This window comes from Ostrinia nubilalis, chromosome 7, assembly GCF_963855985.1.
Source record: "Ostrinia nubilalis chromosome 7, ilOstNubi1.1, whole genome shotgun sequence".
Classification (NCBI taxonomy): domain Eukaryota; kingdom Metazoa; phylum Arthropoda; class Insecta; order Lepidoptera; family Crambidae; genus Ostrinia; species Ostrinia nubilalis.
Genome location: NC_087094.1, coordinates 11,082,015 through 11,108,046, shown reverse-complemented (window position 1 = coordinate 11,108,046; position 26,032 = coordinate 11,082,015). Strand labels below are relative to the sequence as shown.

Here is a 26,032-nt window from a genome sequence, read left to right as displayed (position 1 = left end):
AAAGAGAAGATAAAGATTTTATTATTTTATTAAAATATTGCCACGAGGTAGTTTTTCAGTAGAAACCAGGATTGGATAATCGCTACAGGCAAGTATCAGAACATTTTATAAATATTTTTAATCGATTATATCCTTGTGAATCGTTTTAATAAATTGTCATTTTACTTTTTCAATTAAAACTTTTTCAATCCCTAGTCTTGTCAAACTGTCATAATGTCAACAAATTATAAATGTCACGTCAGTTGACTCAATTTCAGTCTTCTGTGCGTTTATTGTATTTTTATTTCAATGAAATAGTGCTAAAGGGTTAGTACTAAAAGTGAAAGCCTTTTTTCAGAAAGAAAACCAATGTGGTGCCCTTATTATTCATACTGTTTGAAAGTTACAAGTCAGTGATACAGAGTTGCCGACATTATAACTCCGTAGTGATACCATACCAAAGAAGAAGTTTTCCTAAACACTTGTGTTATTTTTATATGTGATCAAATAAAAACGATTAATTCTACTGCTCAAATGGAATAACTTATCCCAAGAGACCGAATATAAAAAAAAAAACCTCTCCATAGAAATTATCACCATCACGAGGATGTGAATTTTTTTGAGAATTTGATATTGGTCCTGTAAGAAAAGTAGTTGTATTTCAGTAGTAGAATCAACCCTTCTTGTTTCATCAGCAAGAGTAACTATAAAAACGCCCTGTAGGTAGGTATTATTAAGCTGAAGAGTTTGTTTAGTGTCAAAGACTGTCACACAGTGTAACTTAAATTGGCATATTATGATAATGAACATAAAAACTTAAATAAATATTTATGTTAATATTTTTTCTATTTATTTATTTTCCCAAAGCTTCACAGTGACAGCTGAAACAGCAATACTGTTGTAAAACTAAACTTGGAACAAACTGTTACAAATATTTTACAAATTAAAATAAAACCGCATGTTGCTTTACTTTCTCGTATAGGTAATAAATGTAATTAATGGCTAGATTATTAATGTTACTTTGTTACCCTCAATAGTGAGGAGATCTTATAAAATGGTAACCCTGATCTTCATTGTCATTCAAGTGCTCTTTCTTCGCATAGGCTTCTGTGATTTGGCCAAGGGCCACACACATTGCGATAACATTATGCGACATTGATTTGACAGCAGCGGAGTGAAGTCTTGCGACTATGCAAAATGATACCCTGTAATCGTAGCGCATATTATAGACATAGACGGGGCGGGGCACATAGCTCGTAGAGCTGATGGCCGCTGGGGCAGGAAAGTTCTTGAGTGGCGACCACGAGCCGAAAGACGTAGCGTGGGCAGGCCTCCCACTAGGTGGACCGACGATCTGGTGAAGGTCGCGGGAGGTGCCTGTATGCGAGCGGTGCAGGATCGGTCTTCGTGGAAATCCTTGGGGGAGGCCTTTGTCCAGCAGTGGACGTCTTTTCGGCTGAAACGAACGAACGAACGATACGTATTACCACTATTTATAGCCTGACCAGGAACATAAAAACCCTGGCACAGAGGCGCGTCAATTGCATTTGATAGTGCAACACTGAGTACAGTCGTACCTGTGTTAAATTAATAGGCTAACTTTATGTATCAGGATTCAGTATTACGGGCTAATTTGATATTTTCATAAATTAACGAAAAAATATTATTATAGGTAACCTGATTTAAATAAATTAAATGAAACCATCAATCGAGCTAGTACAATTTATTTTATTATTCATTGATAATCAAATTCAGAACTTGAATATTCAACTGCAATATCTGCTCATGAACGCTTCAAACTCGGAACTTCTTTCCCAACCCCATAAAATTCAACACTTAGAAAGTGACAAAAAATGTTAAAATAGGTATTTGAAATAAACCACAGCTAATTTTCATAGTGGACTGTACTATACGATAAACATGTCAGTCAATTTGACAACCTTTGTCGGAAACATTATTCAATGAAAATATTGTCCAAACCCTTAGTATTTCTCTTCGACAAATACTTTACAACATTGTGAACCACTTTTCTTTCACGACTATAAAAATATTTTAGCAATTTAATTCATAAAACCAATTGCGCACATTTAAAATAAACTTTGTTTACACTTTGACAGCAATAGACTGACATGCAAGGTGACATGTCAATGAAGTTTTCAGTTACTGTTGCCATTAAAAGAAATTAGTACCATTAGTTTTCCGCAACATGGCGAGGGTTTTTATGTTCCTGGTCAGGCTATACCAGACATTACTATTTATTGCATACTCGCCGGATTACACGTAGGAGCACGAGCGTTACAGCTTCGGCCTTGCATTATTATAAGATCTTGTTCCGCCCTTTTACGAACTTCCTCCGTGAGGATATCCCCGCCGAATTCTATGATGAACCTATCAAAAGTCATATTCTGCAATGTCAACCCACCACAAGGTGGACCAACGACCTGATAAAGGTAGCGGGAAGGCGCTGGATGCAGGCCGCTACCAACCGTGCGATGTGGAAGTCATTGGGGGAGGCCTATGTTCAGTAGTGGACGTCCTGTGGCTGAAATGAATATTGCCGTTTTTGTTGTAAAGATCATGCAGCGCTACTTGCGGATATTATTGGAAAGAAAACTATGTGGGCTCTAGATCTGAAGCCGCTTTAACGAACACGAAGTGCTCATACAATGCGGAGTATTTTCTTCCAGTCTTTAGTCAGGACTTTAGTCGAATTAAAACCCCGGTTGAACGTGATATAGCCGCACTAGAATACGATGCTTTTTTGCATAATCGCAAGACTTCGTTCCGGTGTCGACCGAATGTTATCATGATGTATGTGGCCCAGGGGTTACCGTAGCCGCTAAGGTTTGAAACTTCTTGCTTAAAATATTGTAGTCTTTGGCATAGACTACGACGGTAGTCATGGAGATAGGAGTTTGTTATCTCGTGTCAGATGTAAATGGTGAAAAGAAAACTCATGATTCGTGTTATTTTTATGCAATATGTAGGTATTTTATAAAAGTGGAACCCCGAGTGATCTCCAAAACCTATTCTATTATTATATATTATATACGATTCGGCTTCGATATCTATAATACAATAGGAGTTTATTTCATGTGTCAGATGACAAGGGTGGAAACAACCTACGATTCATGTTGTTTATTTACGTGCAATATGTGGGCATATTATAAAAGTGGAATGCCGAGTTGTATTTCTAAAACTTGTTCTATTATTTTATACTATTTGGCTGCGACTCGGCGTGACGACAATACAAAACATTTTTCGCGAATCGGTGTTCATACATTCACACAATACATTAGACGCCATGTTGTCATAAACGACATATTATAAAATCGCTGTGATTTAATATTCTTAATCATTAATTTTATGGCAAGTGTCCATCAGGAATCATTGTTCTTACACACAGAATCGTATTATTTCGCTTTCGGGTAGTAATATGTCAAAATTGTTGGTTCTTAGGCGAACAATGTATGGAGAACGAACATTGTCCTTTCCGCATTTCTTTTAATAATAAGTTAATTTACTCCAGCGAGGACGAAAAGATCGAATGGATATCCGTCGGCACGGCTTCTCTCCGACGCGAGGTTGAAGCGTGTGCGCGCAGCCTATGGGCCAACCTGGCGGCCGCATTACAAAACAGCGCGCGCGCCGACGCTGCCGCTTTAGACGCCTTCGTGGCGCGCGCGTCGCAGGCGCTGCAAGGACAAACCGCGCCCAAGAACGCTCGGGAGCTGGCTGAGATCAGCGCTGTACAGCAGGCGCTGCGGAATAATATGCCTGAGGTAGGCTTCTGTGTATAGCACGATTGACAGAGTTGCATGTTATATTAGAAGTTCTTCGCTCCCAGTGGCACTGCAGGCCAGTGCACGTGCCGACGCTGCCGCTTTAGACGCCTTCGTGGCGCGCGCGTCGCAGGCGCTGCAAGGACAAACCGCGCCCAAGAACGCTCGGGAGCTGGCTGAGATCAGCGCTGTACAGCAGGCGCTGCGGAATAATATGCCAGAGGTAGGCTTCTGTGTATAGCACGATTGACAGAGTTGCATGTTATATTAGAAGTTTTTCGCTCTCAGTGGCACCGCAGGCCAGTGCACGTGCCGACGCTGCCGCTTTAGACGCCTTCGTGGCGCGCGCGTCGCAGGCGCTGCAAGGACAAACCGCGCCAAAGAACGCTCGGGAGCTGGCCGAGATCAGTGCGGTACAGCAGGCGCTGAGGAATAATATGCCAGAGGTAGGCTTCTGTGTATAGCACGATTGACAGAGTTGCATGTTATATTAGAAGTTCTTCGCTCTCAGTGGCACCGCAGGCCAGTGCACGTGCCGACGCTGTCGCTTTAGACGCCTTCGTGGCGCGAGCGTCGCAGGCGCTGCAAGGACAAACCGCGCCAAAGAACGCTCGGGAGTTGGCCGAGATCAGTGCGGTACAGCAGGCGCTGAGGAATAATATGCCTGAGGTAGGCTTCTGTGTATAGCACGATTGACAGAGTTGCATGTTATATTAGAAGTTCTTCGCTCTCAGTGGCACTGCAGGCAAGTGCACGTGCCGACGCTGCCGCTTTAGACGCCTTCGTGGCGCGCGCGTCGCAGGCGCTGCAAGGACAAACCGCGCCCAAGAACGCTCGGGAGCTGGCCGAGATCAGCGCTATACAGCAGGCGCTGAGGAATAATATGCCTGAGGTAGGCTTCTGTGTATAGCAAGATTGACAGAGTTGCATGTTATATTAGAAGTTCTTCGCTCTCAGTGGCACTGCAGGCCAGTGCACGTGCCGACGCTGCCGCTTTAGACGCCTTCGTGGCGCGCGCGTCCCAGGCGCTGCAAGGACAAACCGCGCCAAAGAACGCTCTGGAGTTTGCCGAGATCAGTGCGGTACAGCAGGCGCTGAGGAATAATATGCCTGAGGTAGGCTTCTGTGTATAGCACGATTGACAGAGTTGCATGTTATATTAGAAGTTCTTCGCTCTCAGTGGCACTGCGGGCCAGTGCACGTGCCGACGCTGCCGCTTTAGACGCCTTCGTGGCGCGAGCGTCGCAGGCGCTGCAAGGACAAATCGCGCCCAAGAACGCTCGATAGCTGGCTGAGATCAGCGCCATACAGCAGGCGCTGCGGAATAATATGCCAGAGGTAGGCTTCTGTGTATATCACGATTGACAGAGTTGCATGTTATATTAGAAGTTCTTCGCTCTCAGTGGCACTGCAGGCCAGTGCACGTGCCGACGCTGCCGCTTTAGACGCCTTCGTGGCGCGCGCGTCGCAGGCGCTGCAAGGACAAACCGCGCCAAAGAACGCTCGGGAGTTGGCCGAGATTAGTGCGGTACAGCAAGCGCTGAGGAATAATATGCCTGAGGTAGGCTTCTGTGTATAGCACGATTGACAGAGTTGCATGTTATATTAGAAGTTCTTCGCTCTCAGTGGCACTGCAGGCCAGTGCACGTGCCGACGCTGCCGCTTTAGACGCCTTCGTGGCGCGAGCGTCGCAGGCGCTGCAAGGACAAACCGCGCCCAAGAACGCTCGGGAGTTGGCCGAGATCAGTGCGGTACAGCAGGCGCTGAGGAATAATATGCCTGAGGTAGGCTTCTGTGTATAGCACGATTGACAGAATTGCATGTTATATTAGAAGTTCTTCGCTCTCAGTGGCACTGCAGGCCAGTGCACGTGCCGACGCTGCCGCTGTAGACGCCTTCGTGGCGCGCGCGTCGCAGGCGCTGCAAGGACAAACCGCGCCAAAGAACGCTCGGGAGCTGGCTGAGATCAGCGCTGTACAGCAGGCGCTGAGGAATAATATGCCTGAGGTAGGCTTCTGTGTATAGAACGATTGACAGAGTTGCATGTTATATTAGAAGTTCTTCGCTCTCAGTGGCACTGCAGGCCAGTGCACGTGCCGACGCTGCCGCTTTAGACGCCTTCGTGGCGCGAGCGTTGCAGGCGCTGCAAGGACAAACCGCGCCAAAGAACGCTCGGGAGTTGGCCGAGATCAGTGCGGTACAGCAGGCGCTGAGGAATAATATGCCTGAGGTAGGCTTCTGTGTATAGCACGATTGACAGAGTTGCATGTTATATTAGAAGTTCTTCGCTCTCAGTGGCACTGCAGGCCAGTGCACGTGCCGACGCTGCCGCTTTAGACGCCTTCGTGGTGCGCGCGTCGCAGGCGCTGCAAGGACAAACCGCGCCTAAGAACGCTCGGGAGTTAGCCGAGATCAGTGCGGTACAGCAGGCGCTGAGGAATAATATGCCTGAGGTAGGCTTCTGGGTATAGCACGATTGACAGAGTTGCATGTTATATTAGACGTTCTTCGCTCTCAGTGGCACTGCAGGCCAGTGCACGTGCCGACGCTGCCGCTTTAGACGCCTTCGTGGCGCGAGCGTCGCAGGCGCTGCAAGGACAAACCGCGCCAAAGAACACTCGGGAGCTGGCTGAGATCAGCGCTATACAGCAGGCGCTGCGGAATAATATGCCAGAGGTAGGCTTCTGTGTATAGCATGTTTGACAAAGTTGCATAGGTAATATATTAGTAGTCGATCGCTGGCGGCCGCCACTCTAGACGCCTTCGTGGCGCGAGCCTCGCAGGCGCTGCCAGGACAAACCGCGCCCAAGAACGCTCGGGAACTGTATATGACAGAGGTAGGCTTCTGTGTATAGCATGATTGACAAAGTTGCATAGGTAATATATTAGTAGTCGATCGCTGGCGGCCGCCGCTCTAGACGCCTTCGTGGCGCGAGCGTCGCAGGCGCTGCAAGGACAAACCGCACCTAAGAACGCTCGGGAGCTGGCTGAAATCAGCAGCGAGGTGCAGCAAGCGTTGAGGAACAATATGCCTGAGGTAAGCGTCTATGTGTAACATAATTAGGGATTGCAAACCGGGTCCGGCCGGGCCCTGTCACCGGACCCGGTAGGTGAAATAATTTGTGTTGTTTATACCAAATCTACCAAATTTTATTTATCTATCAAAGTTGTTATGACACGTTTAGTACTTTAAGCTACGTTATTTGTTTAAAACTTACAAAAATGAATAATTACTAATACTAATGTTACTGTTCCGTCCATAAGTAAAGTAATCAATTCTGTATTAAGTGTGATTTTGTAACTTGAGTGTTGAATCATTGTCTTTTTTCCTTTCACATACAACGTGTTCCTGACAATATCCTGTAACTTTAGGGTATTAAAACCACTTCAAAGAATCGAATGGCATTAAATTTTTTGGTTAATTCAACAATTTCTTTCGCCTTATTTTTTCTTACAACATAATTCTCTTTTTCTCTACTGCCTCGCCTTATCCCGTTACACGGGGTCGACTTTCCCGATCATGCGCCGTCCATTTGATTCTATCTCGAACACATAAAATAATTCGCCATAGTTAAACACATTGAATTGGGTGTAAATTTTGGTACAAACTCTAATAAGATGGATGATATCTTCAAAAATATGCGTGTAGGAACACAAATGTTCTTAAGACATTTTGTTTTTATTCATAGGATAGCCTTAAAGCCTTGAAAGTTACAGGAAATTAAAAGGAACACGTATAGAAATTTTCATAATGCAGGGACAAACCGCGCCTAAGAATGCTTAACAACAAATATTTTTATTTCGTAGATGGAGAAAACAGTAGAAGCCCTAAAACGCAAAAGTCACATGCTCCGCACGTGGGGCGGGGATGCATCAGCTGACGGCAGCATCAAGGAGTGGCATAAAGTCCGCGAGCTCATGCTGAGCCAGCAGCAAATGTTTGAACATCAGGTACGTCAACATTTCTTCTCATATATTGCTTCTAGTTAACGCTATGATTCAGTTAGATTTAAATTATTTATTCGATGACTTCATTATTATACACTCAACATCAAATAAATCGCACTTTCCGCGACGCGAACTTTAAAGATTTTCTTCTGACACAATCATGGTGCCCCAACAATATTGGTGTTATTTGAAAGCCCAATAAATTAAAGATAAACACATTTATTTTTTTATAAACAATTAACAGGTACCATAAATGTGACTTGAAAAAAAAAACAAATCATGATATAACGTGTCCTCTTTAACAGATGGATAGCTTTTAATGTTAATTTTTTTTCGATTTCAAAAATCACAATGTTTGAATGATTTACTATTTCATTTATCATTTTCAGGCTGAAATAGTGAAATCCAGTATGAGCGGTGAATGGGAGAACCTAAACACAAGCGTAGAGGCGTGGATGTCACGTTGGGACCAGAACAAGGCGCGACTGGAAGAGACGCGCGGCGCGAGTTACTCAGAAATGGCCGACAGGTGTCGCTCTGTGTTCGAAGCACACGCGACCTGGGAGAAATTCGTCACTGATAGGGATAATCTTATGTAAATATACCATAACTGTAAATTACTGTTACTTTAAAATAACATTTTATTTATTTATTTGTTGATGATTGCAGTAAAGAATGTGAGAAATTCGACATGAAACTGGAACCAACCAAGATGTGGGCAGAAGCTGAAAAACTTATGACGGAGTACGTGAACGTTTGGACCGTACTAAAAGATTACAACGAAGGTTTGCAAGCAAAATTGTGTTTTTATTTCTTATTTTGAATGATTTTGTAACAAAAACAATGATATTTTTTTAGAGTTTGATGCCATTGCTGAACAAGAATGGATAGTGTTCCAAAAGAAACTGCATCTGTTAGATGAGTTTGTATCGAAATGGAGTGATAAATTGGAACCATTCACTGTTGTCACCCTTTTCATTCAGCAAGATCTTGAAAAATATTCCGTAAGTATTTCGCTAAAAATGATTTTATTTAAAAACATGTAATAATACTAACCAAGGTAAACTATTGAATTAGTTAAATATTATCAAATTGTAATTGATAAAATCGGACGAGCGAATTATCCCTTGAATCTTAAACGATATTTGGGCGGGGTCATGCGCATAAAAATATGATTATCATTTGTGTTCAATGTTTATTAACTTAAAACTTTACATAAATCAGGATTTATCGACACTGCTCAAGTATCTTCGTGGGTCAGACTTCACTGAACGTCACTGGCGAGAGGTTTTTAGTCTGTTAGAAATGGAATATAAGAAACCAGACACACTCCAAGTGAAAGATTTTTTGGCCGTGGCTTTGAATATCAAAAAGCAAATTAAAGCGCTGCAGGTATGAACAATTTCTGATAAGTATGGTATTGAAACTTTGTATTTAATAGGTCGAGCTATTTTCCAAAATGATTTGATATTTTTGTAAATCTGCATCAAAGGGTTGTTATGCTGCTATCTAATAATACATAAAAGTTTGATAGTAACAACTAACACAATTTAAGATACATCCCAGTAAATACAGTAATTCTTTATTTCCATTGTATCCACTCTCTCTCTCCATCCCAGGATTTTGGGCTACCGATTCGAATTCTATTTCATTTAGAATCAAACTGTAACAACTCATCGCACGACACGCCAAAGATTAACAGAACAAAATTCTCATTGCTGCATCAAAATTCGTCGGGCCAAATAACCGGCATTTACTCGAATGAAATATTGTAGAAAATCTGCACAACGGCATCAAGTGAGGCAGCAGTTCGGAGCGCTCTGAACGAGCTAGAGCTGTGGTTTGCAGGCGCTCGCCTCGCGATCACCTACTACAACGACAAGTCTAAACGGCCCACGCCCATTGTGAAGGACTTCAAAGATATACTGGCTAAGGTAATTTTGTACTAATAAATACATAGACTAAATAGTAACACGATCCGTAGCGCCCTCTACGAGCTTGAGCTGTGGTTCGCGGGTGCTCGCTTCGCGGACTTTCTGAATCACATTTTACATTGTTTACTTTTTTTTATGTAATTGAAGCTTTTTGTTCTTGGCTTTTGCTCTGAGGGTCCAACGATTTAGAGCGCTTTCACATTAGGGCGTTAGTAGCGCGACTGCAGCACGTCCGTCGCGCATTTGTCGCGCTGCTAAATCGCCTAAATGTGAAAGCGCTCTTAACTTTCCTCTGGTACTGAAACAGCTTTCAGGGGTTTCTTATTATGAGCGGTCAAACTGTTGAGACTAGGGTACACATGTGACAGGCTAGATAGCAATTCTGTCAAGTACTAATTTTTGAGACCAATAAATGGAGTTGGTAAAAAAGTGACGTGAAATCTATGAGAGCGCCATTTTGACTACTCTTAAAAAGTATATCTACAGTGTGATTCACGTTAAAGTGTAAATATGAAAATAGATGAATGAAACTAGACCCAATTTTAAATTTTAAAACCATCATTGCAAACGTTGTGATAGGGATAGAGACATGCGATTTTTGGTTTTACGAAGGTAATACGATAGAGAATAATACAAAGTAATAAAAACCGCCGGTTATAGGGGCATTTTTTGGAGAAATTTATCAAATAACCAAAAAAACACGAATTTAAAAGAAGATTTTTTTCAAAAAGTGTCATTTTTTATTATTTGTTGGCCTTTTTTGTGTATTTTATGTATTTTTTTAGTATCGCCTGTTATTTAGCATTATTACTGTTTTTATTTTATCAGGATATACCGCTTAGTTTAAAAGTTATTACGTTTTTTTTACAATAAGTAATTGGAAGAAAAAAAATTCTATAAAAAAAAAAATGACCTCTTTTTTGTCGATAAAAATAGGTCTAGTTTCATCTATTTTCATATGTACACTTTAACGTGACTCACACTGTATTTGCTAGAGCTGATATTACTTTATTTCGTGGGTATAGATCGAGGAGCAGCAGTGGATAGTGGGTTCGGTGTCGGGCGGCGGCGGCGGCGACGCCTGCGCCGCTTGGGAGTCTCGACTGCGCGCCGCGCGCACCCTTGTGCGGGCTGCTCACCACGCACAGCGCAGGTCAGTACATAAAATTTACACACATAGTAATGATTCACATAGTAATAGTAATGCCGCCATTACACTGAGCGCGAAACTCATCGAAACAGGTAGTGCAAAAAGTGGCACTTCATTTCGTTTCGCCGTGCGTGTTCCGTATATTTCGATTTTCGCGCTAAGTGTAAAGTGGATATAACACAAACAACATACACACACTGCAGCGGGGTTAAGGTTACCGGCTGGTAAAATAAAAACTGTCAAAATGCCTAATTGATCTAAAAGTAGTACTTTTCAACTTAACTTATCTTAGACGCTCACTCACGGCACAGAATAAGTATACCCACCGGCGGGGCGCTTCGCTGTAGGTAATTATCGGATGTACCGCGCGGAGTGAGCCAGGCCTGCTCACGGCCACGATGTATTAGTACCTAATAATTACAGTAATAGGTACGTGTAAAATGTAACAAATCCGCTTGGTTCTAATTTTCAATACCAGAAATCAAGGATGCCACAGCCGGAATCGGAATTTTTTTCTGCTATTTACTCTGGGAGATGCATCCAGATGCGACCGCTAAAATTCACCCCGCGGTACCTCGTAACCCAGTCTGTATGGGTCATTCCATAAAAATCTGTATATTTTCGACGTCATTTTGTCCTAAACTTTTTTAAGATGCTTTTGAATACTTTATTAGTGTAAATTATAGTTTATGTATTAATTATGTTATGTCTAAAAGGGCCAGTCACTTTATGCTTTATTTTAGGAGAAATTATAATTTTAAGTTTTTTCATACTACATTACTCCTATGTGACTTTTAATAAAGTATAAAACTTATAACCTTAACACTTATAGATAAGTTAATATACTTAATGTAGTTGTTTTGTTAATAATACTATATAAAAAACGTTATTCCCTAACTAGTAACTTAGTCCCTAGCGTCGTTTAAAGCTAGGGCCTGACGGTCTAGGGACTGACGATTTGACGTAAAATTTAACAAAAATGCAGATTAACTTTATATTATAAGATGCTTGATACGATGTGCCGAAAATAGCCGAAAAACCACACTTAAATACTATTAAATTATATACAATTTCCTATTGTAATCAATAAAGCTACTCAACTAGGGACTGACGAAGTGACTGTATCAACACATGTTTTCGCAACAACTGGCACGTTTGCACTAATTCAAAAAAACGGCTGCCGCAAAGCCAGTATGGTCTGAGGATAACTTCGTATCGTACTTTAAACTCAACTAAATGTCATTCACTCTAAATACACATTAAAGCGCAAAATTATAAAATCATTGCGTGGCGAGGGAATGACGCTAAAAGCTGTGGACTCTTTTTCAACTAAAGAAAATCAAATTATTGTTTATTGAAACCGCAAAATATTAATAGAATTTGGTGTAATATAGGTTTGAATAGAATATTCGTTAATTAGAATAAAGGATCAAGTTGATGTTTTTATAAATATGGGTTCCAAAACACAAACTTTTGGAGTACGGACATGCCTAGGGAATGACGTTTTGGGTCATTTAAAAGGAATTTAAGATGTTTGAAAAATAGTTTAAAAGAATATAAATGGGTGATGAATAAAACACCATTGCGAGCTGTTATTTAACAATTTTGGAATAAAATATTAACAAATATTCCTTGTGAAATGTGGCGCGGACTAAGAGTTGACATATTTTTGTGGAATGACCCGTATAATACTGTAATTATAACTTTCTTGAGCTAAACTTAAGAAATTGCTTAGGTAATTGATTGTTTTACTTCACCTTACGACGCTTACTTCAAGGTCACTTTAAACTTTCAATGCAAGTCAAATTATTCAAAGTTCATACTTAGTCTACTTAAATCCATATTATTTTAAGCAAACTCACAAAATCACGTTAATTAAAACTGCATATATAAGGAATTTGTACTCAATTTGTCATGTCATACAAACTTCCCGAAATACAATGCATTTTGTAATAGCAAAGAAACGATTTGCTTTGCCCATTACATGTGTCCAACAGATGTGTAAGCTATTTTAGCGGCCCGGACGACGCGGCACTCGGTTCCTATTTACTCATTTGAGTCATTTGTTTTATTTTTAATCTAATCTACCTATGAGTGCATAAGCATTATCGACGCAATAATTGGTGTTTTTGACATTTATATTTTATACTTTTGTTCACCATTAGGTAATCTAATTTCTGAACTTTAGTTTGTTATTCTGGTGTATAAACAATTATGTAAAGTTTCATCAAAATTCGTTTAGTAGATTTTTCGTGAAAGAGTAAGAAACATATATCCACACAAATTTTCGCATTTATAAAAATTAGTAGGATAACGGAACTGCGCTGCGCGCTACACGTAATGTCTACTTTTCAATGGGATTCCCCTTGCTTAGTCCGTTGTCACATTTCAGCCATATCCAGCGTAATAAGAAACTTGCATACCTAAACATCTTTAACATGTATTAAATAAATATGATATTAAAACATTTACAGTTCTTCACGCGAAATTGTCATTGACCTAATGATAATAAGCAAATTGATATGTGAAAACATATTTTACTGATTGAAAATGACTTTCTGAAAGTTACAAAGCCTATCCTTTATGATTATAATTATGTAAATACTTTTCTAAACTTACATGCGTTACAGTCTTTAGTCAAAGCTATTTCATAGAAGCTTTGTAGTCACTAACTTATACATTCCTATTCATTACGATAACGTAAACATAATGACTAGACTATGATGTAATCCTAACGAAGTTGGCGTTGCTAGTTAAAATAGTTCGTAAGTAAGCTCAAGCTGAGTAGATTAAAATGCTAGCTTGTGACGGTTATTCTGATAACACGAGGCCAGTGACCTGAGTTCATCTTGTCACATCATCCCAAATTAGCCAACAAGCTGTAAAGATAATACAAAAACCAACAAACTTTAAAGCTGCTTTGGAAGGTTTGTTTAAATAACAAATGCTTTTCATTGATAAATAAATGTAGTGGCTTGCCTGTGTGGCTTGCAGATGCGTAACGCGTAGTGATGAATAAAGGTAGTTCATTATGGTCATTAACTTACCGTGACAAGACTGAGTTGTACCGAAACAATAACAAACTAAATTTCAACTAGATATTTAGTAAATGAAGACGGCAGACGGTCATTGTTCTATGGTGGTTCACTTGCTGGAATCTGCAACCTTGAACACACTAAAAATGGGCTAATTAAAGCGGTCTTTCCAAGGTTTCTTATTAATTATGCCGGATAGTCTATCGCTCTCTGAAATAAATTTTATGAAGTCAATGTTATTTTTTATGTATCAATATACCTAATTAGTTTGGTCCGTGATGAACAGTAGAGGAGTTATTTAAAGGTTTCATTGCCCTATAAAATCCTAGCACGGAACCTATTGACGTGGTCGATTTTATTATAGCAGATTAACGATCTTTTTCAAGAAAACATGATGGCATTAGGTACGCATAATAGTATATCTTTTACCTCCATGGGATGCCATATTAGTGATAATAAATCAATAGGTTCTATGCAAATAACGGAAAAGGAGAACACCCACCACTGTAATGCTATAACTTTTAGTAAATAAAGACATTTTGTAAAGCGCGTTTTATGTCAGTACCGTTTTAGATCGTTCACGTTCGCCTCCACCCTTCCCAGCTTCCTTGTGGAACTACTTACTATTTTAGTATGCCATGTACCTATTTCTGTATTACTTACTACCTACTCTCTATCAAATTAGTTACGTAATTTACTATCCACTGTCTAATATCATGACAATTAGTTTACAAAAACACTTTTGATATCACTTTTCAAATACCTATTTAGTACCTACTAAAACAAATTACTGCGATACTCAGCAACAGCGTGATGAACAGATCGGTATCCGAGTCAAGTGTTTATCGTGTCTGAACTTTGACACCTTAACCGCCTTTTGAGAATGAACCCTTATCGATACCAAAGCGTTCATTCACAGAGGTGGCTGGTGACGCACGAGTTACTAAGATTTTTGTAAATTCTGCATTCTTGGTAATGAGCAGAGCAGAGCACTACGGGTTGGCGGGTTCATCTGAAAATTCTTGTTCCTCATTCATTATGTGTCATAAATAATAATAAATAAAATAATAAATATCCTTGGACATTTTACACTGCGCTTCTAGTCCCAAACTAAGCAAAGCTTGTACTATGGGTACTAGACAACGGATATAAACATACTTTTTTTTTGTAATATCTGTTTGTATTATTATTATAAAGAGCCGTGGTTTTCTGAATAAAGAAAAAAAAAATACATACATATTATACATAGAAAACACCCAGTCCAATACAAACAAATATGTTCATGCACACAAATGTTTGTACTGTGCGGGAATCGAACCCGCAACCTCCGGAATAGTAGTCCGTTTCGAACCACTACACCAAACGGCAGACAGATCGGATTTTATAAAAATTATTTTGTATGAAAATTAAAAAAAAAATGATGATATCAAATTTCTGACTTCACCATACCATTTATATGCCCATGTTAACATGGGCTAGTGTCGGCTCATATACCCATTCACCTAACACCCTGTATAGTTGAGATAAGCATTAGGTGTACCTAGACTTATTAATTCCGAATGAAATCCTTTCAAGAACAAACATTTGATACTTCTCATGATAGGTCTCATAGTCCTCCTCATATCCGTTATGGGAACATTCATGTTGAGTCGGTGTCAACTTGACTCTGATAAGGGGTTATCGGTGAACTGTCGAAATTGTTACATGTTATCTATCGTAGTTAAAGAGGCCGCTTGTTTTATTTTAACTGGTCAGTTAATGACGTCAGATACGTTAGACAAATGACTACGTGTACTTGAACATGTTGAGTAAAGTTTTAATAAAGTAATAATCATTAAAGAAGTACCTGAGTGATTAACACTTTTATTTATGAAACAATCCGTGGGCTTAAGGTATTGTAGGTATACAATCTACGGATATACTCGTAATAGCTGATCTAGAACAAAACAAACCTTTTTATGTTTGTCTGACATTTCTCACCCTACCATTTAAATATTCCAGAAGCTAACAACCGAAAATGTTACCAAATGGCAACCTGATTTCTTTCTGCAAAATATTTCAACGTAAAAATAAATGATGATCCTATATTTGCTTAGCGACAATAAGTAATAAGATAATAAGTTAGCTATGTAATTCTACTAATATTATAAATGCGAAAGTTTGGATGTCTGGATGGATGTTTGTTACTCTTTCACGCAAAAACTACTGAACGGATTTTTATGAAACTTTACAGTATTATTGTTTATAACCCAGAATAACATATAGGCTATAATCTATGACGATATGTGACAAACTAAATTTCACGCGGGTGAAGCCGCGGGCAAAAGCTATGAACTATATTTACAACCTCTATCAGTAAAATTGATTTTGAATGAAACCAGAAAGTCCCAATAAAATCTAATAGGTAAACTTCATTACCATACACCCACTACCGATAATATTAATATTTGTTTGGGGCTTATGGCAATAAGTAAGCTTTCAGCTTGGAAGCCAGTGAAGTGAATCGGCTGTCGGCTCACCCTAACAAAACCTATTTCACTTCATTAAACAACAGCTCAAAACCTCTTTGTGCCTTTGTTCGAAACAGACTAAACTGTTCTGTAAAATAAAGCCCTCAACCTTTTGTGAGTTTGATTATTGTTAAGCACTGCTATAATAACGCCAACATATTTCAAACCATTCAGATCATGTTTTGGTTTTCATTTTGAGATAGGTAGACTTATAAATGGAACTCTTCGTTCTGGTAATTTATTTTTAGCCTACTGATTGTAGTTTGACAATGATAATAATGCTAATTTTGGTGGTTTTAATTCGTCGTTGTTTTCCTAATGAATCAAAGATAATAATAATTCAATTATTAAATATTTATTATTTCTCTACAAATCTTGTTTGACTTTTAAAAATTGTCCTTTGTTCGTGATCCGTTAGATCATAGAAAAAACTTTGTATTTACTCTGGTTAGATCCGCATAGATAGTGTCCCAGAGATGATTGAGGCCCGTATTTTGAATGAAAAGTTGGTTCAAAATTAATAATTTTTGCGACTCTACGATCGATTGAGTTTAGATTCATACTTGAGATACGAAGTTATGTTTATGCTAGTTCGTTGTTGACAACTGGGTGGTCGTGATGAGTGACGAACTGGCTCAATGGCGGAGATCGCGAATGCTTTATCGCCGACGGATGTGCAGGGCGGAAAGCGCGGTATCGCCCGCCGCATGACCGTATCTAACGTTTATATCTACTTAGACCCGTGACGCTTTAATTCCATTTTTTTTAAATATTTTTATCACATAATTAAACTACAATACCATTTATACATATTACATACATTTGTACACTTCAAACATAATCCGTAAATTGAATTTAATTAGTAGCGAATTCTAATATACTTATACGAGATCTAATATACGAGAGTGAATAGGCACTTACAGGGCAGATATGTACCATCCTAGACTGCATCCCACTTAAACATCAGGTGCGATTGTGGTCAAATACCTGCCTTGTTATGCATAAAAAAACATATAGGTACATACCTACCACACCTACTTACACCTACCTTAAAAAACTTGATGTGTTGTGTATAAAAATATTGAGCCAGTTAAGGTTAATTAATTACTACCTTAAGATTGATTAAGCGAAATCATATCGCTCTTATTGTAGGTACCTACGCGAGAAGGAAGTCCTACTTTCTGGAGTAATAAACTTTGTCAACTTTCTTGACCTCATTTTTGTGCTTAGTTTAATGCAAATTCATGTATTGTATTATCCAAATTGTAACATTGTAAACTCCTCTATGTTACCAAAACCATCCATATAAAAACTTTCTCTTTCTCCTGACTGACCCAATAAAGTTTAAATTAATAAGATAACATAATAATAACTTATGAGTGAGGCGTAACTTTCTTACTACGTTAATGCTATACAATAGAACCTTCATTGCGAAAACGTAGACACGACTTGCCCATATTGTTTACATCATCTCGAAATATGTCAAAGAAACCCACCATATGCGCTCGCCGCGTCGGTCCCAAAGGCTAAGCCGAGACTAGGAAGGGTCCTGTTGCCATAATAATGGCCAAAACAAAAAGCGCATCCCGAAATGCGTTGTTATTTTTGTTGGTAAGCGCCCGTTTCGGAGAACGGTCAGAGGCGTGCGGGCGGGAGCGGTCGTCGCCTCGCACAGGGCCGCACTAGCCGCGTAATCGTAAGTCAAATCAAAAATCGTAGTTTTACCTTTGTTATCCCGTTGCCTTAGTAGCCCCCAAGAAAGAATCAGTTTGTTTTGTTAGTGAAATATTTTGAATAATATGTGTATGTGTAGTTTTTTTCCTTACAAATAGATATTATGAGAATATTAAATCACCACTTAAAAATAATTCCAAAGTAAAATATAATTGAAAAAAATACCTTACATTTATGTATACTGTTATAATATGTGTAAAGTTTTATTTCTAAAATTTGCCTTTTTAAATACACCTGGAATTAAAGCACACGACCCTAGAATAATATAATTATGAGAGAATACTTAAGCATATACATAAGTACTTAATATCGGAATAGACTATCATTCAAAATGTTGTTCAAAGCTCAATTAAGGAATAATACAACTACAGTACTTAAGTACTATTTAAATTTACTTCGGGTGAGTTTATTTATAAAACAATAAAATCTTATTTGTATTAAACACAATGTTGAAAGTTGTTTCTCATCAACTTACATGACATCATGTGAATATTATAGGTAGTGGTTGGGCGCTGAGTAATTTAAATCGAGTCTGAGTTCGGACCTGCCTATGTAGGGCACGGGGGCCAGGGACGAGGGGCGGGAGCCAGCGCGAGAGTGCGCGATTGAGACGGCTTCGTGCCCAGTGCAGTGAGAGGCGCGCGAAGAGCCCGTACGTAGCGCGCCATGGCTCTGCGCGCTTTGTTTATCGTGTCGACGCTTATCGCCGCCGGCGACGCCGTGTACAACCGCGAGCGCGACCGCCTCCGCGCCGACCCGCGCTTGCTGGACCGCGCCTGCGAGCTCAGCTCCTGCTACCCCGCCACCGGCAACCTGCTCATAGGCCGCGAGGCCCGCCTCTCCGCCTCGTCCACGTGCGGTGTGCACGGCCGTGAACGCTACTGCATCGTATCCCACTTGGAGGACCGGAAAAAATGCTTTTGGTGCGACTCTACCAACAGCACCATACACAAACCCCACTTGAATCATCGAATTCAAAACATAATTTACAAGTTTCTACCCGGAACGAGAAACAAATCGTGGTGGCAATCGGAAAATGGAAAAGAAAATGTTACCATTCAACTTGATATGGAAGCGGAATTTCATCTTACGCATCTTATAATACAGTTTAAAACCTTCAGACCGGCTGCGATGTTGGTGGAGAGATCATTTGACTTTGGAAAAACTTGGCGGGTCTATCGATACTTTGCACACAACTGCGACGATGCTTTCCCTGGTGTACCAAAGCATTCCCAGCGCTCGCTGACAGAAATTGTTTGCGAATCCAGGTACTCAGGAGTAGCGCCGTCGACTGAAGGTGAAGTAATATTTCGAGTCTTACCTCCGAACATAAACGTAACGAATCCTTATTCAGAAGAAGTACAAAACTTATTACGAATGACGAACCTACGAATTAACTTTACGAAATTACACACTCTCGGAGACGACTTACTAGATAATAGAAATGAGATACAAGAAAAATACTACTACTCCATATATGAGATGACGGTTCGCGGTTCTTGTTCCTGTTATGGTCATGCATCTCGGTGCTTGCCAATGCCGGGAGTGGAATCAAAAAACAACATGGTGCATGGACGGTGTGAGTGTACCCACAACACGCGTGGACTTAATTGTGAATACTGCGAAGATTTTTACAACGATCTTCCTTGGCAACCAGCGGTTGGAAAAACTTCGAATGCTTGCAAAAGATGCACGTGTAATAATCATGCTACAACCTGTCATTTTGACCCTGCTGTGTACAACAAAACTGGTAAAATTAGTGGAGGTGTGTGTGATAATTGTCAACATAATACTATGGGACTTAATTGTGAACGGTGTAAGCCTAAGTTTTTCAAGGACCCTAGTTTAGATATTCAAAGCCCTGATATTTGTAAACCATGTGATTGTGACCCGGAAGGAACTACCGATCAGGAGGTTCTATGTGATGATGAGACGGATGCAGTTTATAATAAAACCGCTGGACGCTGCTTGTGTAAACTTAATGTAGATGGAGCGCGATGTGACAGATGTAAAGACGGCTATTGGAGTTTCGATCCTCTTAATCCTGAAGGTTGTATTTCTTGCACGTGTAATAGTCTAGGAACGATTAATGAAAGAGGCTGTGATCCAATCACTGGTAACTGTTTCTGCAAACGTCATGTTACAGGTAGAAATTGTGATCAATGTCTGCCTGAATTTTATGGTCTAGCTGATAGTGACGACGGATGCTTGCCTTGCGACTGTGACTTGGGTGGATCGATCGATAGCGATTGTGATGTTATTACTGGGCAGTGCAAATGTCGCTCACACGTCACTGGGCGTCGTTGTGATCAACCTATTCAAAACTTCTTTGTCGGAGCTTTAGATTCTTTTGTAATTGAAGGAGAGTCCAGCCAATGTGACTCTCAAATCGACGATAATGCTATCCAGAGTCAACTTTGTCACGTCGTTATTAGGGAAAGTTTCCCTGAAGGAAAAGAGACTTGGACTGGGCCAGGTTTTATGAAAATACCAGAAGGAAGTACATTAGTTTTCAAAGTCAATAATCTGAAGACCAGTATGAATTATAACGTTTTGATAAGATATGAACCACTTTCACCTACGAATTGGGAAGAAGCAACTATATTAGTAAAACGACCGTTACCAATAGACTATGATTCACCTTGTGCAAATGTGCGTCCCGAAGATGATACAGTATCAACAAGTTTGCCTGCTAATCAACGTAGTGTTTTGGTTACGCCGCCAGTGTGCTTAGAAAAGGATAAAGATACAGAAATAAGGATATATTTAGGAAGACAAGATGGCCGAACATCAAATGCAAGAGCATCAGTACTAATTGACTCCATTGTTCTTATTCCGTCTTTTGATGACATACCCTTTTTCGCAAATAGAAGTGATTTGAAAGAGGAGTTTGACCGATATGATTGTGGAAATTCATATTACTACAGCCTTAATAGAGACACAGTGCCAGAAATTTGCAAAAAATATCATGCTAGTATTGGATTTTACATCCGCAATGGCACTGAATCATGCCAGTGTGATCCTTCAGGATCAAAAAGTCATCAGTGTAATCCCTACACAGGATACTGTCAATGTGTGGAAAATATCGTCGGACCCAGATGCGACCGCTGTGCGCCAGGCACATATGGTTTTAGTAAATTCGGCTGCAAGCGCTGCGACTGCAACAGTATAGGTTCACTTGATAATTTTTGCGATGCTACAAGTGGTCAATGCAAATGTAGAGTCAATACATACGGACGCGCATGTGACCTATGTCAGCCTGGTTATTTTAACTTCCCGAATTGTCAACAATGTGACTGTAATGGTCATGCAATGGAATGTGACGATAGAACTGGTGCATGTAAAGAATGTAGAGACTTCACCGAAGGCCACAGATGTGAGCGATGCATAGATGGATATTACGGTGATCCTCGACTTGGTGTAGATATACCTTGCCGTCCTTGTCCTTGTCCAGGTGTTAAAGGTGATCCTAACAAGAGCAGTCACGCTGATCGATGTGAATTAGACTCCGAAACGAAAGATGTGGTGTGTGATTGTAAAGAAGGATATGCCGGTCTTCTTTGTGATGTGTGCGCTGATAACTACTTTGGAGACCCTATTAAAGGAACCTGTGAAAAATGCGAGTGTAATGATAATACCGATATTACAAAACCCGGTAACTGTGATCCTTATACTGGTAAATGTTTACAATGCTTACATAATACAGCAGGTGACCATTGTGAAGTTTGTCAAGAAGGATATTACGGTAATGCAGTCGAAAAAGCTTGTTATAAGTGTAACTGCTCTGTTCTTGGAACAAACTTTACCAGAGGAAATTGTGATGGTATCACAGGTCAATGTCCATGTTTCAACAATGTTAAAGGTGTAAATTGTGATCAATGCACAGATAATCACTGGCGAATAGCAGTGGGAACAGGGTGTGACCCCTGTGAATGTGATCCTATAGGATCTTTATCACCTCAATGTAATCCCTATATTGGAAAATGTGATTGTAAACCTGGTCATGGAGGAAGACAATGCGATCAGTGTCAGGAAAATCACTGGGGTGACCCGAATTTGGAATGTCATGAATGTGAATGTGACTTACGTGGATCTATATCACAACAATGTATGAGAGAAAATGGATCATGTATATGTAAGCCTGGTATTGGCGGATACAATTGTGACTTATGTGCTCGAGGTTACCTTGGAGAAGCACCCGATTGCTACGCCTGTGGAGAATGTTTCGATAACTGGGATCGCCTTATTAATGATTTACGTATCCAAACTGATTATGCTATCGGAAATGCCAGCAAAATAAAAGTCGTAGGTGCTACAGGTGCTTACACTAGAGATTTTGATGAAATGACTAATAAGTTAGCGGAAGTAGAAAACATGCTCCAAAGCGCTAAAATGGGGCAAACAACTGTTAAAGACCTTTTATCAAATATCAGTAGCTTACAAGATCAACTAACATCAGTAGAACATAAAGTTAAAGATGCCAATGATAATCTCAATGACATAACATCAAAAATCAATTTAGGTAACGTCACATTAGATGGACTAAGAAACAACATTCAAAACTTGAAAGGTAAGACCATTGAACTTGGCAGCAATGCAACGAAATTGCAAGAGGCCAATCTAGAAGGCGCCCTAAACTTAACTAGAGAAGCAAAACAAAGAGCTGTCAAAGCATCAGATGAAGCAGAAGGAGTACAAACAATAATTGCTAATACCGATAGGCAAATCAAAAATACAGACAGGTTAATTGAATTGCAGTATACAAACTTTAATAATACACAAAATGAAAATGATAAAAAGCTAGATGATATTCAGAGTCAACTATCAGATCTGGAATCACATTTGCCTAAGCTAAACGAAAAAATGTGTGGTCAAGAAAGTGATAGCTGTGACATTTGTGGAGGCGCCGGTTGTGGAAAATGCGGCGGAATATCTTGTGACCAAGGAGCTGTTACAAAAGCGGAACAAGCATTAGATTTTGCCAATAAAACCGAACACAGAATCAAAGAACATGAATTAACAGCAGAAGACCTATTTAGATCAGTTTCGCAAGTAAAACAAGATACCATAGTGGTTCGTTCAAGAGCAAACGACTTATTTAATAGAGCTAACGATTTCAAATCATCAGCTGAACGCATAACCAATGAAAGTTTAGAACTTACTTCCGAGTTAAAAGAGTTCTTATCGAATACATCTAACACTCCGGCCGATGTAAGGACTTTAGCGCAAGATATACTCAAATTATCTATTAGCATAGAACCCAAAGAAATTACTGAATTATCACATCGAATTAACTCTACTGTATCGCAACTAACAAATATAGAAAACATCATAATTGAAACAAAGCCAGACTTAGAAAGAGCCAAAGCGTTAAAACTGAATGCTACTGTGGTGAATCAATCGGCAAATCTGACATTAAAAATGGCTAATAAAGTTTTGGAGGCTTTGGATGAAGCTCAAGCTGCACAAGATGCTGCAGAAAATGCAATTAACAAAGCTAAGAGTGACATTGATGCAGCCAAAGCAGATTTAGTTCCAATAGCTATGGAGACAGAGCAAGCACAAAAGAAAGCGAATGAAACAAAAGATGAAGTTGAAGGCCTACGACTCCGTCTTTCAGGTTTACAGAAAGATATCCTAAAAATAGAAAGTGATGCAGAACAAGTCAAGCAGGAGGCAAACGATGTCGTTAATAGAGCTGAAATGGCCGAACAAAAGGCAAGACAGCTTAGACAAGACTTCAAACAGACTAACATGTCCCTTGCAGAGCGCGCAAGTCAGACATCAAATTCTAGAGAGCGAGCGCAGCTTTTACTAAACCGTGCTACAAAACTTGCTAGCGAGACACAGTCGCAACTTAAAGTGCTAGCTAACATGGAAGAGCTGTATAACGATCATAACGCCCAACTTAACACTCTAGAAAAGGAAATAGGGGAGCTTAATACTCTAATGAATTACTACCTTTCGGAAATCACAAAGCGTTCTGATCACTACAGGTCTTGCACGACGTAGAAGTGGCCACATTTATTAATACTGTTAAGCCTAGGCGCAGACCATCGATTTTTCGTCGGCCGATAGTTTAGTCGAGCAGTTGATCAGTATGGGCATGTATGGAAGTGCGCACATTACACCGATTTGATTTGGCCGATTCTTCATACAATTTAAAATCGGGCACAACTGTCGGCCAACTAAAAATCGATGGTCTGCGCCTAGTCTTATACTACATTATCAGTTTTTAAATTGAGTGCCATAGTACCTACTGTATAGTTCAGTTTTAGTCATTTTTGAGAGATGTAGTATGACTGCGTCTAATCTATATTATTACTTATGTAATGTAATGTAAAATTTCATTTATTATAATAACTTATGTAACTGCAGTCGGTCATTTGAACAACCTCTACTAATATTCTGTGTAGTAAACATGATTTTTGTAAGTAATAAGGACACCTTTTGTACAAGTAATTAAAATTTCCTTAATTTCACATATTAGAGAAAGTCTTTGATCAAGATCATTTCATCAGCGGCGTTGGCATGATAAGTGCAAGAGAATCGTGTGACTGGATTTTTTATTTATTGCAACTTACCGTGCCAACACCTGAAATATTTTTTTAGTTATTGCTAAATATAGAAGCTTCATAAAAATCTAAATAAAGTACAGATGAGAAATTTTCACTCTGCTTTCTTCCGCTTATAAATAACACCTGGAAGTAAAAACGAAACAAATGTTGATGATTAAAAAAAAACAAATATTCCAAAGAATAGTTCTTGTAGGAAATATAGTAAGTACAAAAAGATAAATCAGGTTAAGCATTCTTTGTTAACAATTATATTGGTCATTCTAAAATTATTATATTTTTGTAGGATAATAATGTGCTATGACTATGACGCTATCTGTGCATTTGAAATAAATATTTTTTAAATTATCGTATATAAATAAATATTTGATTAAATGTCACGATCCGATACACTATATATATTTGCATACTATTGATTACTATTAAGTTACTTATACATATGAGCGTTTAACTATGAATATTTAGCTTAATAATTTTATTATGTGAATATTATGTGTGTATGTTATATTAATTTGTATGTGCCATATACCAATTGTAACATAAATATTTATTATTTTGCATTTATCGACCTAGTACATAATATGTCTAATAAGATACGTTGATCAATAATTTTATGATTGTGTGTATTATTTTTTACCAATAACTGTGAATACAATTTGTCAACTAGGTCATAGTTTATTATAATGCCAACGCACCGATACTTAATTGTAAATAAAAACTTTTACTAATTTTCGTATTTTTATTTAGTTAAGTTTCTGCCCTTTGCCATCAATCTTGTAACTTTTTATTTAATTACATACGAGTAATACCTACTTGAAAGCGATGATAAACTTTACGTAAAAATTTGTAAGTTAATGACAAATTCATTTTTAAATGCAAAATAAGGTTTGTTTAGACAGAACAAACAACTCACTACATCACAAAATTCTTATATCTATAGTTGGCCAATATAACCTGGTAATCCTACTAATATTATAAATGAGAAAGTTTGGATGTCTGGATGTTTGTTACTCTTTCACGCAAAAACTACTGAACGGATTTTGATGAAACTTTACAGTATTATTGTTTATAACCTAGAATAACATATAGGCTATAATTTATGACGATTTGTGACAAACTAAATTTCACGCGGGTGAAGCCGCGGGCAAAAGCTAGTTTTTAACATAAAACAATAACTTTTAACAACAAGGTTGTATGTATCTCCATAGTCATTTTAGAAAACGTTCTTTTCGTTACGAGGTGAGTAGGTACTCAGCGATGACTTTCAGCATGACATTTGTGATCTTATTTGTGATTGAACTTAAAATCAAACCCAGGTGTAAGGTAGATCATCGCACTACCACGCCAGTGAGTCATTAGAGCTGTTTTGTCACTAACTATTAAAA

General features: G+C 39.2%; 2 protein-coding genes across 2 annotated transcripts in view; both read left to right on the top strand.

Moving 5' to 3' along the window:
* LOC135073495 (cytoplasmic dynein 2 heavy chain 1-like) overlaps positions 1-26,032 on the top strand; it is a 41,897-nt gene that overhangs the window by 12,523 nt on the left and 3,342 nt on the right. The window contains exons 19-36 of the mRNA XM_063967680.1: positions 3,509-3,761; positions 3,838-3,984; positions 4,061-4,207; positions 4,284-4,430; positions 4,507-4,653; positions 4,730-4,876; positions 5,176-5,322; positions 5,399-5,545; positions 5,622-5,768; positions 5,845-5,991; positions 6,068-6,214; positions 7,569-7,712; positions 8,099-8,304; positions 8,379-8,494; positions 8,568-8,713; positions 8,934-9,101; positions 9,485-9,643; positions 10,669-10,796. Coding sequence (XP_063823750.1) covers positions 3,509-3,761; positions 3,838-3,984; positions 4,061-4,207; positions 4,284-4,430; positions 4,507-4,653; positions 4,730-4,876; positions 5,176-5,322; positions 5,399-5,545; positions 5,622-5,768; positions 5,845-5,991; positions 6,068-6,214; positions 7,569-7,712; positions 8,099-8,304; positions 8,379-8,494; positions 8,568-8,713; positions 8,934-9,101; positions 9,485-9,643; positions 10,669-10,796 — 2,790 coding nt within the window. The remainder of the gene's footprint in view (positions 1-3,508; positions 3,762-3,837; positions 3,985-4,060; positions 4,208-4,283; positions 4,431-4,506; positions 4,654-4,729; positions 4,877-5,175; positions 5,323-5,398; positions 5,546-5,621; positions 5,769-5,844; positions 5,992-6,067; positions 6,215-7,568; positions 7,713-8,098; positions 8,305-8,378; positions 8,495-8,567; positions 8,714-8,933; positions 9,102-9,484; positions 9,644-10,668; positions 10,797-26,032) is intronic.
* LOC135073294 (laminin subunit beta-1) lies at positions 18,718-25,376 on the top strand. Its single transcript, XM_063967409.1, has one exon. The coding sequence runs from the start codon at positions 18,739-18,741 to the stop codon at positions 24,082-24,084; it is 5,346 nt and encodes a 1,781-aa protein (XP_063823479.1). The 5' UTR covers positions 18,718-18,738; the 3' UTR covers positions 24,085-25,376.